Source organism: Piliocolobus tephrosceles, chromosome 5 (genome assembly GCF_002776525.5).
Source record: "Piliocolobus tephrosceles isolate RC106 chromosome 5, ASM277652v3, whole genome shotgun sequence".
NCBI classification, from domain to species: domain Eukaryota; kingdom Metazoa; phylum Chordata; class Mammalia; order Primates; family Cercopithecidae; genus Piliocolobus; species Piliocolobus tephrosceles.
In genome coordinates this window covers 117,353,490-117,371,911 of record NC_045438.1, presented here as the reverse complement: position 1 = coordinate 117,371,911, position 18,422 = coordinate 117,353,490, and the positions used below count along the sequence as shown (strand labels likewise).

The 18,422-nt window shown below is 36.6% G+C and overlaps 1 protein-coding gene across 1 annotated transcript in view; it reads right to left on the bottom strand.

Moving 5' to 3' along the window:
• PKHD1 (PKHD1 ciliary IPT domain containing fibrocystin/polyductin) overlaps positions 1–18,422 on the bottom strand; it is a 469,171-nt gene that overhangs the window by 39,009 nt on the left and 411,740 nt on the right. Inside the window, exon 60 of the mRNA XM_023212993.1 lies at positions 7,416–8,433. Within this exon, the coding sequence (XP_023068761.1) occupies positions 7,416–8,433 (1,018 nt within the window). The remainder of the gene's footprint in view (positions 1–7,415; positions 8,434–18,422) is intronic.

Below are 18,422 nucleotides of genomic sequence, written 5' to 3'. Positions count from 1 at the left end.
TGAACACACGCTAAAAGGCCCATTCCTGACACACTTTAAAGTTTATTGTGAGCAAACATCTCTTGTTAAATGTAAACAGCATCTCACTGGAGGTCACAGACTTGCTGCTGCAGCATATCCCAAGGTAATACCACTTTAAGCTCCACATAAACTCTTAAGCAGTTTCTGTCCTAAAACCTGACCGTAGGTGGTACAGTTTTTTACGATATGTTATAATAGTGCAATAAATCTGTTAGCTTAAAATCGAATCTCCGTGGCCTTTTAGAGAAATCATCATTAAATGCAGGGTCCTGTTAATGATGCCATCGAAGTGAAATTGTTTAATCTGCTAAGGGGGTGAAAGGTCACCAAATGAATTTTTTATAATACATCAACTTGACACGCAATAGGGAAAACTGTAATAGATAAAAGCAAAGGAAAAGGGCACTGTCTTCTTCTGATAGGTCAATAGCAGCCAAGAGAGTCACTCATCCACTTTCCTTTCACGATGGGGCTCCTTTTGCATTTAATATGGACACCCAATTAATACCTCAGCACCACAGACAACCTCATTTTAGGTGACTTATAGCAATTTCTCCCCCTTCCCTGAAATGAAAGTGATCACAATACATCATAGCATTGTGCGAATTAACGTTAATTGATTCAAGTTACCAAGCAATGATGGGCCACTTATATAATCTAGGCGTTATTGGGTGCTAGAAGGGATGGAGGGAAGATTAGATTCCAATGTCCGTTGCTGTGACGACGGGAGTCACCTGACGCCTTGTTAGACAGTTGTAAGGTTCTATTGCTGGCCCCAGTGGGGTCGTCAGTAAACTGGAGTGATGTCCAAACATCATTACATGCTGCTCCAATATTAAAGCAAAGGGATTAGCAACTTATTGCAAGCAACCTGGATTTGTCATTGTGCTGTCGTTATCCAATTTCCAACTGCTAATGTGACTGTAGCCTGCAGGCAGAAGGACCTACAGCCAAACTTTAAAAAATGGGGGAGAAAAGTTCCCTCCATTCATCCCAGTTTTTACCATTATTTAACAGCTTCCAATACCCAGTTAGGTATGTGAAAGAATTTTTTTTCTACAACACTTAAATGCAGGCTAAAGGAGAAAAGTCAAGAAAATACAGAAATTTCCCAATTAAGAGATCACTCCTATTCATGTCAACTCTTGCTTTTCAATTTCACCAGATCTGAAATGTTTACCTTGTAAAAGATGGAATTATTTCTACCTGCATGGAAAACTTAGAGAGCAAATAAATTTTATTAGTGAAAACTGGCTCTCAGCAAGACCGACTGTGGTGGGGTGGGGTGAGGTGAAGTTGGGGTGGAAATCAGAGATACTCTCTCTTCAACCTTCTGCTCAAAGCTACTAAGCCGAGTTCCTATAAAAAGCCTCATGTTTTGATTGAATGCTTCAGGATATCCTGAGCATTTTTTATCTCTCTTGTTTTAAATAGGCTAGATAAGGCCGAATATTCTATATGTACCACAAGGGGACTTGAATTGTAAAATGATTTTGGACAATTTTGTACCCTGAAAGAAAAAAGTAAATTATTTAGTCAATTCTAAAAAATTCTAATATATATATATATTATGTTAATATAGGGAAAATATAAATATAATGTCAACATATTTCTATATATTTAACACATATATGTTAACCCTTCTACTATGTACAAACATTGTTCAAGGCACTGTGAGATTTGCAAAGATATAGAACACCATGATCTCTCCCCCTCAAGAATAACCTTCTATATACTTTGTATGACAAGAATGACTTTTCTGGTTATCCTTCTGAGTTGATAGATGCAATTTTCTTACCTTTCATGGTCCTAATGCTCCCTGTTAAACCTATCTAGGCTTCCTTAGCAAATAGCCAACTCCTAAGAGGGAAGAAATGTCTTATGATCTGACAGTTTTTTCTGGCACTGTGATCTAGCGGTTCCGAGCCTGGCATATTGTAAGCACCCAGTACATGTTGCTATAGTAACACTTGCCAAATCAGTACCCATTATGCATTCCCTCTGTTCTTAGGTCACCAATTGCCTCTGAAAAACTACCACTCATCTTGGCCTTCAACTTCACATTCTGGGGCACTTCTCAAGCAGTGTGCTTACTTCTATTCTGTGATACTTCTGATTAAACTCTTGTGATTCCATGGAATTATTCATTTAAAAATGAGATTTCAGTAACCTTAGGTGTAACTTACAGTGGATCATAAGTATATAAAGACACAGAATAAACACCGTACATCTTCCAACAATTCAGGGGACAAAAACATCTCTTAGGAGTTGACTAGCTGCTAAGGAAGCCTAGATGGGTTTAACAGGGCATAAGGACAATGAAAGATAAGTAAAATCAATTATAAGCCAAAAATCAGGGGACAAAAACCTAAGTATTTTAATTGGCAAATCATTTAAAACAATATTTAATAATAAATCTAGCGTGACTATTTTAACTAGGAGAATGAAAACTCTGCATTTTTAAAGATCATATGCAAAATAACCAAAATTTCCTGTTTATCCTGGGGAGCTGTAGCAGTCATAAGTCTGTCCAGGAAAACAGAAATCACTCAAGGTCTTTCTAATGGAAGAGATTTAATTCAAGATATTGGTTGCACAGGAGTTTTAGAATAGTAGAAAAGTAAAACAGGCTACCTTTCACTATATGTGATACATTGAATGATAATTTATTGTGATTTACAATGTGCTTAGGCACACTTGGGAATATAATCATAAGTCGAAACCTTGACCACCTAATAAATATTATAAAGATTAACATTTTATACTCAAGTTAATGTTATGAAAAACTGGATTAATGGTTAAGCAGCTTCACAGAGAATTAATGATTTATTTGTAATAGATATGGAATGAGATTTAGTATAACATCTTCTCATTAAATAGTTGAATAAATGCTGTTTTTCATATCCATTAATTTTCAAATCTCTAGATTCTTACAGGGATCATATGATATTTTGAACATTATAGCTGTTCAGTTAACATTGGGGAATAAAAAACATTGAAATGTAAGCTTTCAAGAGTCTATTATATTTACCTGCGAGTTCACCATGTGTACAAATAATTCTTAAATTAATTGATTTTAAGGTCGTGTCATCTGATTTTGGAATTAGAACTTTTCTGGATGTGGATGTGTCAACAGCAACAATAGATTACAATTAACATGCTGTTCACAATAAAATAGCAGAAAAAAATACAAACTGCAGGACAAGAATTAAAGATTTAGTGGTCTGGTGCCATTCAGTATAAGAAAAATCGTACCCAAGGGCATCACTGCAAAAACAGGATTGTGAAGTAAATGATAGATTTAATGATGACCATGAATCGTCATAACAAATGTGAATGGTCTACATTATTTCCCATTAATAAGTCTGAATATTATGGAATCTTTGTCTTTTTTTAATGTTTAAGAGTTGAAGACTTAAAAATGCTTTGTATTAATGGAACAATTTTTAATTGTATAGAAAGCTTGCTTACGTAGAACATCTCACTTTCCCACAAAGCCACACATATGAAGTAAGATTGCAATAATTTTGCCATTGACCCAATTAAACAAAGTAGCGTATTTGTACTGCAGTGAAAAGAAGGAATGATGTAAAAACACTCTTTAATGGCAAAGTTGTGGTTTTTGTCATGGGGAAGAACAGAGACAAGCCAGCAGTACAGGAATCTCTTCTAGGATGAACATTCTGCCGGTCTTGAAAAGAACATACTTCCTTGCTGATAGAAAGATTCTACTATTTCATGCTCCAAACGGCTGTCTTCTAGAAAGCAGGTGCCCAGGATGCATAAAGAGGAGAAGATGCAGAAGAGAAAATGTTAAAGGTGACTGAATGCCAAAAGACTTGTATAATTTATTGGCTCTCCTGGTTTTCTTCTCTATTCCAAAGTAACCTGATAGGGTGCTCCTTATGCAGAATGAGGGAACTTAAAAAGCTACTAATGTGATAAGTATATACACGTTGTGCATACACAGATAAACACTCCCACAGTGTCATGCTCACCCTCATGGTAACTGTTTTAATAGCCCAAAGTTCACGGCAATGTCATGAACAAAGAGCTTTATGTGACATGGCATATTAGTTTCTATTGCTATATAACAAATTACCACAGTCAGCGGCTTACAGTAACACCAATGTGTTATCTCCAGGGAGTGGGCCAGGAGTCCAGAGAGGCTTGGCTGGGTTTACTGAAGAGTTCACTTCCAAACAGGTTGTTGGAAGAATGCATTTCCTATGACTACAGAATTGAGGTCCTTGCAAAACCAAAATGAGATCCCACCTCATGCCAGTCAGAACAGCAATTATTAAAAAGTCAAGAAACAACAGATACTGGTGAGCCTCTGGAGAAATAGGAATACTTTTACACTGTTGGTGGGAGTATAAATTAGTTCAAACACTGTGGAAGACAGAGTGGTGATTCCTCAAGGATCTAGAATAAGAAATACCATTTGACTCAGCAACCCTACTACTGGGTATATATCCAAAGGATTATAAAGCATTCTACTGTAAAGGCCTATGCACACATATGCTTACTGCAGCACTATTCACAATAGCAAAGACTTGGAACCAACCCAAATGCCCACCAATGACAGACTGGATAAAGAAAATGTGGCACATATACACCATGGAATACTATGCAGCCGTAAAAAAGGATGATTCTTGTCCTTTGCAGGGACATGGACAAAGCTGGAAGCCATCATTCTCAGCGACCTAACATAGAAACAGAAAACCAAACACCACATGTTCTCACTCATAAGTGGGAGGTGAATAATGACAATACATGGACACAGGGAGGGGAACATCAGACACCGGAACCTGTTGTGGGGTGGGGAGCAGGGGAAGGGAGAGCATTAGGACAAACACCTAATGCATGTGGGGCTTAAAACCTAGATGGCGGGCTGATAGGTGCAGCAAACCGCCATGGCATATGCAAGAAGACAACAAATGACAACAGAGGTCAACAAAGTTTTAGAAGTTGGAAAACATGGTGATGGAAACTTAGCTAAGCAGAGGAAGCTTGAATCCAGATGCCTCTAGAGGAGGATAAAGACCGGAAGAGGCCAGTTCGCTGTGTATTATTTACTTTGAAAGTAGACATCTACTCCATCTCTTCCCACAAAACAGAGTTAGTAGCATTTTTCTTTCTTTCTTTCTTCCTTTTTTTTTTTTTTTTTTTTTTTTTCAAGATCTGGCTCTGTCACCCAGGCTGGTGTGTAGTGGCACAATCTCAGCTCATTGCAACCTCCCTCTCCCAGGCTCAAACAATCCTCCCACCTCAGCCTTCCAAGTAGCTGAGACTACAGGCATGTACCATCACGTCCAGCTAATTTTTGTGTTTTTGTAGAGATGGGGTTTCACCATGTTGCCCAGGTGGGTCTCAAACTCCTGGACTCGAGCTATTCACCCACCTCCACCTCCCACAGTGCTGAGATTACAGGTGTGAGCCATCACACCTGGCCCAAAGTTGGTAGCTTTTGAAAGTAGCTAGTACTCTCTTAGAAAAATGTGTCCAGTATGGCTGAATTTGTTGAAATGCATATAACCCAATTAAATTAACAAGAGCAAACCACTGGAGAACATCCTTGGTACTTTTCCACGAAAGCACTGCATTCCTAGACTCATTTCTGCTGGCTTAAGGTCAGTTCATTGGCTCATCAATAGCTCTCCAGTGAGTTCAGTGGAAAACCCAGCTGACTGTGATAAAGCTGAAAGAAACAAGGCTGGCTCTGGGGCCTGTGTCAGGTTTTATGGTTTTGTTTTGTTTTTTATCATACTGTGCAACACTGGGAAACATGAGAAACCTGCTAATTCTCATTGAATGCCATAGGATATGGCATTTCTCACTCAGGAGAGGTTTGTTCAGATATCCTTAAGAAGCAGCCCTTCCTTATCTTCAGAAGATTTAATCTTTGCCTTATGTCTAGAAAATATCTTTTAAAATACTAAAGAAAAAGAGAGAGATAGGGGGATAGAACACATTGCAACACAAAATCAATTCTATGTTTTACACTTTCAACTCTTTCTTATTAAATCAGAAAAAACTGAGTCAAAAGTAAAAAAACATGATGGCTATGACAAATGGTGGGTGATAAATAAAAGCAATCTTTTCTCTGAAGCTATTTCACTTCATGATAGAATGGCATGCCCCACATATATGTGTGTATATACCTAAATTTGTTCTGGATCCACTCTCTGCTGGTTTTCCTCTGACGTAGCTCTATTGCTTCTACTCATTGACTTTTCTCTGTTTCTAGTTAAAAGCACATTATTCACTGAGTCTTCTTTTATATATAATAAAAAATCAGTCATTTTGGAATTACAACCTTTTAGAAAGCTCAGTACTGTAAAATCTAAATAAAATTAAGCAATAAACTGACTCTCTTTCTCTCTAGACAAAAATTATTCATGTATGTATACTTATAATATACTTACAGGAACTCATTGGGACCTAAATAAAATTGGGCTAATGGAAAAATACTTAAATGTAAACTAACATGCATCAGCATCATTTCTTTAAGCATTCTAATCCTCATACCACCATACATAATATTATAATAATGTTGCTAACATGGTGAAGGTTTGGTAGTTGACAAAAATATCCAAAATTGAGTAAGTTGTGATAATAATAAGCTATGAGTACCTTTTAAGTTAACAATTCCCAAAGGCCTCAAAATCAACCAGATCCAGAAAAATTTGCATGTATTTTTTCTCATCTTCTCTATATATCAATGTATAGCAGGAAAGAAGAACATCTATCTCAATTATAGACACAAAAACACTAGCTAAACTTTCACTTGGATATGTTGGTCTGTGTACAAAAAGACAATCAATGTATTAGCTGAATATTTCTCCAAGTGTGAGGACGTGGTTTTCTTTTTAGTTTTGCTTTTTATTTAAGTTCTACCGAATTTCACATCCATTGGAGATGGTTGATGGTTGTATAGAAGTAATCACTATCCATTAAATACTAATAGCTTATTAGCACTATCACGAATAAAATGATATAGCAGTAGCAACAGAATAATATCTATTTCACTTTACCAACCCTAGAATCTAGCCCATTGCTTAAATTCATTAAATAAATAAATAAATGATCAAATGAACCAAAAACAAGTTGCTTCAAAAAAATCTCTTCCCACATGCTTTTCACTTTAAGGAATCAAAATATAATGTTTTCTACCACCTTGGAAATAGAATAATCATGAAAAATATGAATTTAATACACAATCTAAAAACTAAGAATTTAAGTTTTTAAATGACGCTTTGAATTTTTATTCCTAAAAAGCAGACGAGTTATATGATTCAGTGTAAGTACATTGACATTTGCAACATATGTCAATATGGACCTAAAAAATCAGCCCTCGCCCTCATTTGGATGTGAGTATAATTAGTACTTACCCATAGCCAATGACTCCCTTTGACTGAGTAACTAGTAAGGCCCCAATAGTCATATTCAGAATATTCTCTAGTACCCCAGTCTGTTGAGCAGTGATGACTTGATGAGCCAAATTCTGTAATTTGTTACTTGATAAGGATGAAATCATTCCAGTACTCCTTACTGTTGGCAAATCACCAATTTCAATGACAATCACTTTTGAGATAGTTTCCACAGTTGTTGGGGGTGAAGACCTATATGAGTTCATTTCCATCATGAGAGGCCTACGTTGACCAACTCTTCTATAATGACTAGCGCAAGTCACAGTCGGGCAATTGCGCTTTCTTTTTGCTCTACTGTCAGCAATGGCCTTTAAGGTCTCTTCATGGCCAGGTATCTCATGAATAAACCTGATTTGGTTTCGGCCAATCTGTAAGAAGTTAGTTAGTCTTTCGAGTATTACTATTTCCCAGCCTTTTTCTGAGACTGAAACCATCACAGTGAGGGCCAAGTGAATGGAAACACCTGAGCGTATTTCAATGGGCTCCTCTCCTTGTAGCACAACATACAAGAGGTTATCCATGACGTTGAAATAGTTGGCACCAATAGATTCATTCAGCAATAAGGAAGCCGACTGAACCAGAGTGGGTGGAATAAAACTTTCCCCTAAGAAGACGTGGGGGTTCTGGAGCTCATGGTAGAATACAGCCAAGAGAAGCTTGGAGGTACTTTTGTTCCCCAAAAGAAAAAAACGCAAAACTTGAGGAGTTTGATCCATGAAGCAGACCTTGGTGATTTGCCTGGTGGGTAAGATAGAATAGAAAGTAGACACCAACCCAGAGGTAGAGCAGGGAATATTGGCATTTACACTACTAAAGATGTCAACAAAACCACTAGTCACAGATACAACTGGATATAACTTCTGAATTGCCCAAGTGGCATCAGCGCTATCAAGAATTAGGACCACTTGGTCAGTCTGTTTGCAGATGAATCCTTGCATCAGAAATCGGTATGTACATTTCTGTTCTTCTCTAAATGTACCTATAAAAGAAAAGAAACAAAACAAGCTATATGTGAATTACAATCTCTCAATGACGATTTGTAACCCATCACTGTTGCCATCATCTATAACCTGATAAAATATTTATTAAACCTCTAATTGTGCCAGATACTGAGAATGTAAGGAAGATTGGGGTAAAATATAAAAAGATAAGTACATTAAATAATAGTTCTTTAATGTATTTTTAAAGTATATGTTACATAATATGTTATTTAAAGTTAATAATGGAGATAATAACTGAGAAAAGGAGTTGAAGAAGTAAAAGAGTCAAGACAATGAAATAATCATCAAGGGCCCCTGAGAGAAAAACAAGATAAACTGTTTTTTGCTACTCTCACACATTCCACATAACACAAAATACCTCACCTCTGGTCATCAAAATATGTAGGTATTTCTCCACACCAACAACCAATTCTCCAGTGGATACAAACTGGGTGTCATATAATTTAACCAAATTCTGATACTAAACAGTTAGTGCAGACGCCACAAGGTAAGGGCTCAGTCTTACAAGCATGCCCCTATTTCAGACGCCAATTGCAAATCTTAGGTTGTGACCTGTGCTTCTGAACAACTGGCTATAAATCAGGGCTCTCATGACTCCCTCCTTGAATTCAATTAACTTGCTAGAGAGGCTCACAGAACTCAGGGAAACATTTACTTATGTTTTCTCACTTATTATAAAGGATGCAGACAAACAGACAGATGGAAGAGATGCATAGGACAAGCCATGTGGGAAGGGGCATGGAGCTTCCATGCCCTCTCTGCATGTGCCACCCTCAAGACCCTTCCATGTGTTCAGCCACCTGAAAGCTCTTCCAATCCTGTCCTTTCGGGCTTTCATGGAGGCTTCATTATGTAGGTATGATTGACTAAGTTATTTGTTGTTGGTGATTGACTCAACCTTCAGACCCTCTCCTTTCCCCTGAGATGGGGATGGTGAGGAGATGAGGCTTGAAGTTCCAACCCTCTAGTCACATGGTTGGTTCCCCTGGCAACCAGTTCCCATCCTGAGGCTATCCAGTAGTTGAGGCATCAGCTCGTTAGGAAAAAAAAGACATTCCTATCACCCAGGAAATTCCAAGGGATTTAGGAACCTTGTATCGGATGTTTCTATCACTCGGGGAATTACAAATGTCTTAGGGCTTCTGTGTCAGCAACCAGAGTCAAAGATCAAATATTCGAACAAAAGAGTCTCCTAGCACTACTGATTTTAGTAGCTCTGCCTCAGGAACCAGAAATATAGATATAGGTGTAGATATAGATATAGATCTAGGTGTAAATATAGATCTAGATATAGATATAGATACAGATTTAAATATAGATATAGATATAGATATAGAAAAAATCTCACAATATCATAGCTCCATAATAGAAATAGGGTACAAGAGAAGGGGTAGTATCATCCTAGTGAATGGGAGAAGAGGTAGATGGAGGGGAATGGGTGGAACAGAGAAATTATGGGAGCATATTAAAATTGAAGAGGTGTATCTGAACAGATTGTGAAAGAGTTTGGATGTCAAACTATGTAATTTTCTCATACTCTATTTTTCCCCAAACATAAAAAGTAAAGAAATACAAGAAGAGGGAAAGAAGAAAGTAGTAACTTGGGAAGTTGTTGATATTAAGGAGCCCAAGTTGAGGATGGTGAGGGTTAATAAAAACATTTAAAGGAACAGGTTATTCATTATTCCCACCATTCCTAATAGCGCCTCTATGAAGCTAGAATAGTTCTTGTTTTGAGTCCACAGGGATATTTTGTTGTCCACAGGGATATTTTGTTTTCCAACAAAGAATTTCTTTGACTTAAAATTTATATTCACAAAATCATTCTGTATTGTTTTCTAGATTTTTTAAATTTGCCTTAGTGCAAGTTCATAAAAGTAGCCTAAAAAATGGAACAAAAAATCAAATTATTTTTAATGTAGGAAATACTAGATTTGCATATAATCTAGTCTTTCCTATATCCTTCCATCCACATGATATAATTATAAATCTATGCTAAACCTGTCCATGGTGTTAATAAATTTAACTACCAAAGTGTTGGTTCAAGAGTAGGGCACATGATTTACTTTTTCTTCAACAATAATAGCAAAATCAGGGGTGATTAAAAGTCACAAGGAAAATTATAAAATATTTAAAACAATAATAATTACAATTCTACTATATTAAAATTTTTGGAACAAAGTTAAAACAGTGCTTTTATGGGAAAATTTATAGTGCTAAATGCTTATAGAAGCAAAGAAGAATTATCTAAAAGCAATGCCCTATGGTACTACCTCAAGAATTTTGAAAAAAGATATAATGGACAGCATGGTGATTGTAGTTAATAATACTGTATGGTATAACTAAAATTTGCTAAGAAGGTAGATCTTAAATATTCTCACCACACACACACACACACACACACACACAAGCAAAAAGGTAATTATGAGGTAATGGATATATTAATTAGCTTTCACAATGTATATGCGTATCAAAACATCACATTATATAGTATATCTATAGTATATCCTAAATATTTAAAATTGTATTTGTCAATTATGTCTCACAAAAGCTAGAAAAAATAAAAGACCTGCATGTCAAAAAGAATTTTAAGGAATTTAGAAAAAGAGCACAACAAAGTGGAAGAAAGGAAATCATCAGTATGATAGCAGAAATCAATGAATTAGAAAAGAAACAACAACAAAACAACATAAAACAACAGAGGAAGCGGTTCTCAGGAAGCAGCAACAAAATTGACTAACCCTTCCTAGACTGATCAAAATAAAAAGAATACAAATCACCAATTTCAAGAATGAAAGAAAGAGTATCATTACAGACTCTGCAGAAGAAAAAATGAGAAACTATTACAAACAAACCTTTGCCAACACATTCAACAATTTAGATAAAGTAGACAAATTTCTTTAAAATTGACACAAAATAAAACAGAAATTTTGACCTGTTCTATGTCTCTTAATGAAATTGGATTCGTTACATTGAATGCTAAATGATTACATAAAAATTTAATTATCAAATTTAAAGGAATAGTCACTTTCACATTGTGGTTTTTTTCCCCTGTGATTATATCATAGGATAACTCTAATGTTAATCAAGAGTTGTCTTCAGAAGCATGGATCCAGTATGAAGGGAATAAATTGCATGGTCTTAATGGCCCTACAAATTTTGTTTTGAGATCCTGATGCACCAGTCTCTATTACAGTTATATCTTTTCCAAGTAAGATAGTTAGGTAACATTTCCTCATGGAAGATCTTCGAATCACAGTGGTTCCCCTTTGCTAAACTTGGTAGCTCACTCTCCTTTTTGCACATTTTTTTCAGCCATGCTGATGTCATTGATTAATCACTCACATTCCATCCAATTTTATAAATCTCCAGCTTTCTTCTTCCTGCTTCTCATCTAGGAGATATAATGTCTTAAAGTGACCTCTAGAGATGTACAGTTCTGTTGGAATTATAAATAATTAAACTAAAACAATCACATCCTTTGTTGATGATTCTCAATCATTCTCTGCTACCATCTAACTATATGTAATTTGATAAATCACATGACATTAGTAGGCATCAGTGTTCTTAAGGGTTATCTCTCCAGGCCAGGGACAGTATCTTATCTCTAAATCACCACAAGGGTCAACATTCTACCGCAAGCAGAGTAGATGGTTTTAATATATAAATTAGCTGATTGATATGTAATGTCCTTTTTGAAATTCCTATTCTTCAAATCACTGTATGTGTGTTTGTCAAGTGTCTAATAATAACTCTTACTCTATAGTGCAAATATATTTTAAGTCAACTCAGCATAACAATAATAATTGAGTATATCACAAAAATTTATTGTATCATCCTCTAAATTGATTCCTAATATATGTTAGGCAATATTGTAATGCATCTTTCTCACATGTATCCATAAGATTGAAATTATGGTTGACTATACTTTTATAAATTTTCTTCTGCTATTGTATCACATAGTTGATTTGTCCACAACAGGTTCTGTTGTAATAAAACATTTTTGGAACAATTCATCTATTCATTAAACAAATACACATGGAGGAACATAAGTTTTTCTTTCATACCTCCGTTCCTTATGACAGGTAATTTCCAAGGCCAAAATAATAAAAAAAAAAAATGGCCTTTTAAAATGTAATTAACATTTTTTGGAGTAATAAGGTACAGGAGCTATACTAGTAGGATGCATACCTTCAAAGAGGCCCAGTGATATGATTCTTTCTTTATTTATTTATTTTTACATATTCCACCCAGAAACCAATCCATCATAAAGGCTGGTCACCTAAGCCATTTCTGCCCTAAGGATCCAAAGTTCCCCATTCCACTATTCAGTCATGACACTTGATGAAAAAGAATATGACAAACTACCTAGATAGAAGGCAGGAGCTTGAGAGGGAGAGAAAGAGACAGAAGGAGAGAAGGGTTTGACTCATGCTGGGTTGGAGCTTGAGAGAGCACAATCTCTGTTGAAAGTGTGTAATGCAGAGACTTTGCACACCCTGGAGAGTATAGCTCAGGCCTGGCCCATGAGGAAACTCAGGAATAAGATGATAAAGAATGAAAAGTCACAAATCTTTATGACCCATTGGAATTTTGTATGATTTTAATTACAAACCCTAGATTGTGGTAAGGAATTGAATAAACATTGATTTGGATTCCTTGTGCATGCAGTAAGATTTTGTTACTATGGCTCCTCTCTCTTCAATAATAAGGAGCTAGTTGCCATATTGTTATTATTAAGCACTGTGCTAAAACTAGAGATCAAATGCCAGGCTTCTCAACTATGTGTTAGTTATTTGCTTGTTTAAACTTAGCCAATTACCTTCCTGATTGCAAAGGAACTAGTGCAGTGCCAATTACATGCATTGTTTTTATTCCTATTTTCTCCTATTTTTATGTTTTAAACCTCTGTGTATGAACACCTTGCTATGAAAGAACCACATGGATTTTGATTTCTCATATCTGGTTGGAGATTTACCCCTATAACATTCACAAAGTTAATAATTAGTATCTTCTTTTTTAAATAAAGAGTTTCATCAAATATTAGTTATTATAAAATATTCTCATCATTGTTTCCTTTCTACACTCCCCAAAAATGAAAAATGTACTCATTTTGATTCGAGATAAGAATAAAGAATATTTAAATTACTTCAGTTCAGATCTTCTTGACAAAACATACAACATACCTTTCTCCCTTCACAATTTTTTCTACCCTAGGAAAAAAACTGTACAAAAAAAATCTGTAATAAACAACCAATTAGTTATATTTTAAGGCTAGGTAGTTTTGTGACAGATATACTTTTTCTAGCCCAATGTTTCTCAGAAGTCAGAGCTGAGGTTTCTTTGATAGTAATATGAGAATGATGATTGGGATGTGACTGCCCCAAGCTCTTTACAGAGATGAAGCTGTATACAAGTAGCTTTACCCACTGAGGGGAAAAATGATTTGTACATCAGATACATTATTGTGGATAAGCAGAAAATTTTCCTTTTATAAAGAAAGTTAAAACAGATCCCAAAAAACCCCACAAATTAAATAATCCCACCACACAATTAGTCATCTCTGATAATACAAGCCTATTTCAGCAAGAATTTTTACCTTAGAGTTTTGACAATAAGGATTCTGTACAAATGAAGTGCCTTACATGAGCTGAAAAGTAGGTTCTTTTACCTTTAATGTTATTGGAATAAAACAGTCTGACACTCACAATGAAACTGTGAGAAACAGCTCATGCACAGATATTATAATTCAGAGTATCTTAAAATGTACATTTCAAAAAGGCAGACTGTTGTGTTTAGATGCAAGCTGAGGTGCTGTAGATAACAGAGAACTCATAAAAAGAAAGAGACTAATGTTGGAGGGAGTGGATGACTGACACAGTAAGCTCTCTGAGAGGCTAAAGAGGAACGGGGTCCACAGACCTCTTAAAGATGGGATTGGATAGGTTGAAAGACTTCATCTCCCGTGGAGCAGGAAGGAGGGCAGAGAGTGTTAAGTGCATGTGGAGGTGTGTGGGAGATTGAAAGCACTCTATCTGCTGGGAGGTGTGAGGCAAGCATGGTTATTGACAGAAAGTCAAGTATGAGGGTGAGTATTGGGGGCTAAGATGAGGGGCAGGAAAGTTGGGTCAAATGTTTGTGGATTGAGAAGATGGTATAAAACAGTCATTGTGAAAGAGGTGCATACTTAGTCTTTCTGTTATTTTAGTGCTTATACAATGGAGGGAACGATTCTATAAAAGTAGGTACAAAGTTATGAATTTAACATTTGGAGTGGGAATGAATTATTTAAAATGAGAAAAAAAATCACAACACAATTATGTTTTAAAAACCTCGTAAGTACCACAAACATGATAAAATCTAAGAAAAGGCACTATGTATACTACCCAGCTCACCTCTGTATCATTTTTCCTATATTTTATTGTTTAACTGTTGTTGTTTCTTCATATAACAACAATGTTGTAATACTTTTTATAGAGAAGATAGAAAGATAATTTAGTTTTTTCTATAGCTTGGATGATTGACATTGTTTTCCATAATTTCATTGTTAGTTTAGAAGAATTTCTTTCAACTTCACAACTCATTATTGGTATGTGTAAATGTTTAGAATTTTTGTCAAATGTGGGAAGTCTCTTAGAAAGGTTTTCTCATGTACAAGCTGTAATACTTGAATAAATGTTCACAGATTAGCTTTTATTGGACTGTTACCCCAATCCTACATCTCTTATACCTTTCACTTTCTCCTCATGCTTTAGGATATGTTCATAACACAGTGTGACCTAGCATCTGGCTTCTGTGTGTTGCAGCACTGGGTAAGTTGACATATATGTCTACTAATAATTTTAAATAGAAGTGATTAGGAACCACACAAATCACACCCTACTAAGCCCAAATCAAATGCATGTCCAACTCAATTTCCCCTTAGCTAGATTTCAAAAATGCTGTAGTTAGTCCACTGTCGCTCAACCCCCACCACTTATGATGAAGGAATATTTAGAGTGGAAAGAGAGAATTTTCCTAATTTTGGTTAAAATATGTCAATTTTGAAAATTTTACAAAAGCACAGATCTATGCAAACACATAGCTGAGATTCGTTTTGGAGCCTTGGAAGGGGCCCATGTAAGTGAAGAGCCTGAAACCTAATCTTAATCATCTTCACAAAAAATTCAGTCGGCCTCTGTTGCGGAGAATGCATGTGTACTTGCTTTGGCTATACCCAGTAAGATGGAATGGACAAATAGAATGGCTGACTTTATTCAAGGTTGGGTTCTTGCCAGGCTATGCGAAGGACAAAGACTCACAGGTATTAAAGGTATATAGAAAGAACTGATGATAAGAAAGCATAGCTCATTTCAGCTGCATAAGAAGGGAAATGAAGGGAAGGCACTCATGCATGTTAGAAAAATGCACGTGGAGGCCGGGCGCGGTGGCTCACGCCTGTAATCCCAGCACCTTGGGAGGCTGAGGTGGGCGAATCACGAGGTCAGGAGATCAAGACCATCCTGGTTAACACGGTGAAACCCCGTCTCTACTAAAAATACAAAAAATCAGCAGGGTGCGGTGGCAGGCGCCCATAGTCCCTGCTACTCAGGAGGCTGAGTCAGGAGAATGGCGTGAACACTGGAGGCGGAGTTTGCAGTCAGCTGAGATTGCGCCACTGCACTCCAGTCTGGGCCATAGAGCAAGACTCCGTCTCAAAAAAAAAAAAAAAAAAAAACAACATAGAGAAAGAAAAATGCACATGGCAATGAGTTTATTGCCACAGGAAGGGACTCTTGAACAACTGAGTTAGAAAGACCTGAATTATTCCTTGAAAGTAGGGTACTTAAGTTCATGATTTTTAAGGTCAGTCATCATGACAATCTCAATGCTGTCACTGTGACAGTGAATAGTAAGGTACAGTGGGGGGAAAAGCATATCTGATAGGAAATACTAATAACAATGGTTAACATTTACTGAACGCATTCTCTCTGTCTGGTATTCTTCTAGAGAGGACTTGAAGATGAGATGAACAATGAAAGTTAATATATAAACTGACAATGTCTAGACCAGATACCAAAATAGAACTCTGACCAACAAGCAGCAGTAACCAGTCCTAGAAGACCAAATAATAACCCCTGAAACCACAGGCCTCAAACAGCCAGAACTTGATTAATAACTGTCAGCTTCCCTGTTTTCCCCGATAATCCCCCAATTTTTGCCTCAATTTCCAACTTAGAACCAATCAGAGAAAGCAAAATATGTATCCATAACCAATCACATAGGATGCCCCACTTCTAGTTTGCCTGTGTCCAGCTTCCCCACACCAACAGCATTAATCAAAGCATTAACCTGAAGCTTTCCCCTTTTTCCACACTCTTAAAGCCTCTTTAAGCTTTCCTGCTTTTCTGTGTGCCTTTGCATCTCTACCAAGTTGAAGCGATAGTGGCTGACTCTCTTGCCATAGCAAGTTCAGATAAATAACAACTGCCAGTTCTTTGCATAGTCCTTGTTTATTTTCACAGCAGTCAAGGTTTTGAATGAGTTATCCACCTTAAGAAAATCACGAAAGAGTGAGGATGAAGAAGAGAACAGTGATCCAGTTTCTTTGGCCTTCAGGGAGTGAAGAGCCTTGCCGATTATGTCAATAAGACTCGTGAAGTAGGTAGTCAGCCAGATGGTGTCAGCCTCGGAGGGGTAGGGGTTTTATTAAAGGATATTATATAGGGCATGAGAGCAGCATGGAAACATGAAAGACACCTTAAGGGTTGAGAGTGTGGCTTAAAGAGACTTTAAAAAGAGTGGCATCTTTAGAAGATGGCTAGGTTCCAGGTGAGGTAAACGAGTGAGAAGAATGTTCTTTGAAAATAAAGAAGAGTTTGCTGATCCCAAGTTCAAACTTTCTCACAGCACCAGGAACAACTTTTGGAGGAATGGAGTAAAAGGTTGAGTGAGCCCGTGAATGGATTGGGAAGGAGATGTGTATTCTAGAGACAGTAGATAGAGAGTGGTAGACTTGTAGGTAGTGACTGAGGCAAGCCGGGATATTAAGAAAAACATATTGCATCCTTATACTAATAGTGGTGTAAAACTTAGGGCTATCAGAGGAGCCTGAAGGGTTTCCCACAGTTTTTATCAATGGGAGGCTCTGGGTACACTGTTTAAAGAGATTTTATGTGGCAGGATGGTGGTCACCCCATGGTCATTTCAGCTAACACATAATGATTGCTTAGGAGAGCTGTAGGTACAGATATATCTGTTAAGAAGCCCACAGACTAATGGGTGTGGTGCTTGGAAGTGGGACAGGCCAGGATAGAGATTAGAATAGCAAATAAGAAGCTTTGACCTCACTACAAAGATGCGCTCAAGACATAAGGCTGGTGGTTTTCCTTCCTCTTTTCCTTCCTTCCTCTTTTCCTTCCTTCTTCCTTCTTCAATTCTTTTCTTCCTTCTCTACTTCCTTTCCCTAAAACTTTCTAATAGCAAGTTTAATTATCCATAGTTCATAGATAAAAAACTTGAGTCACAGCAATTTTAACTCAGCATAATTACTTAGTAATAATGATGAAGACAAGGAAGAAGGAAAAAAGGCATACTTCTAAACCTCTACCTGTCCCTTTGGCAAAGTTAAACGTAGTCTAAACAACTCCCCTTTTGGCCTGAGTTTAGACTTAAGATTCAGGGTGATGATTTATCCTGTGAGAGAGGGGCTGTAATAACTAGAAGTTCTCTGCACAATTTATTGACAGGCACACATGGAAAAGTTTTTGACGATTTGTCAGATCACATATTTGGCAAGAGTCCATTTGCTGTGTTATGTCTTCATTTGGCCCTTTTAGTATTTTATCATACTATCCCAGGAGTATAAAGATATAGCTACGTATTTAACAAAGACAATAGCCTAAGGATTATCAACAAGTAATGTTAATTATCCACTTTTGTAGCCAGAATTGAAATCCTGGTCTTCATAAATTGAAAAATATATATA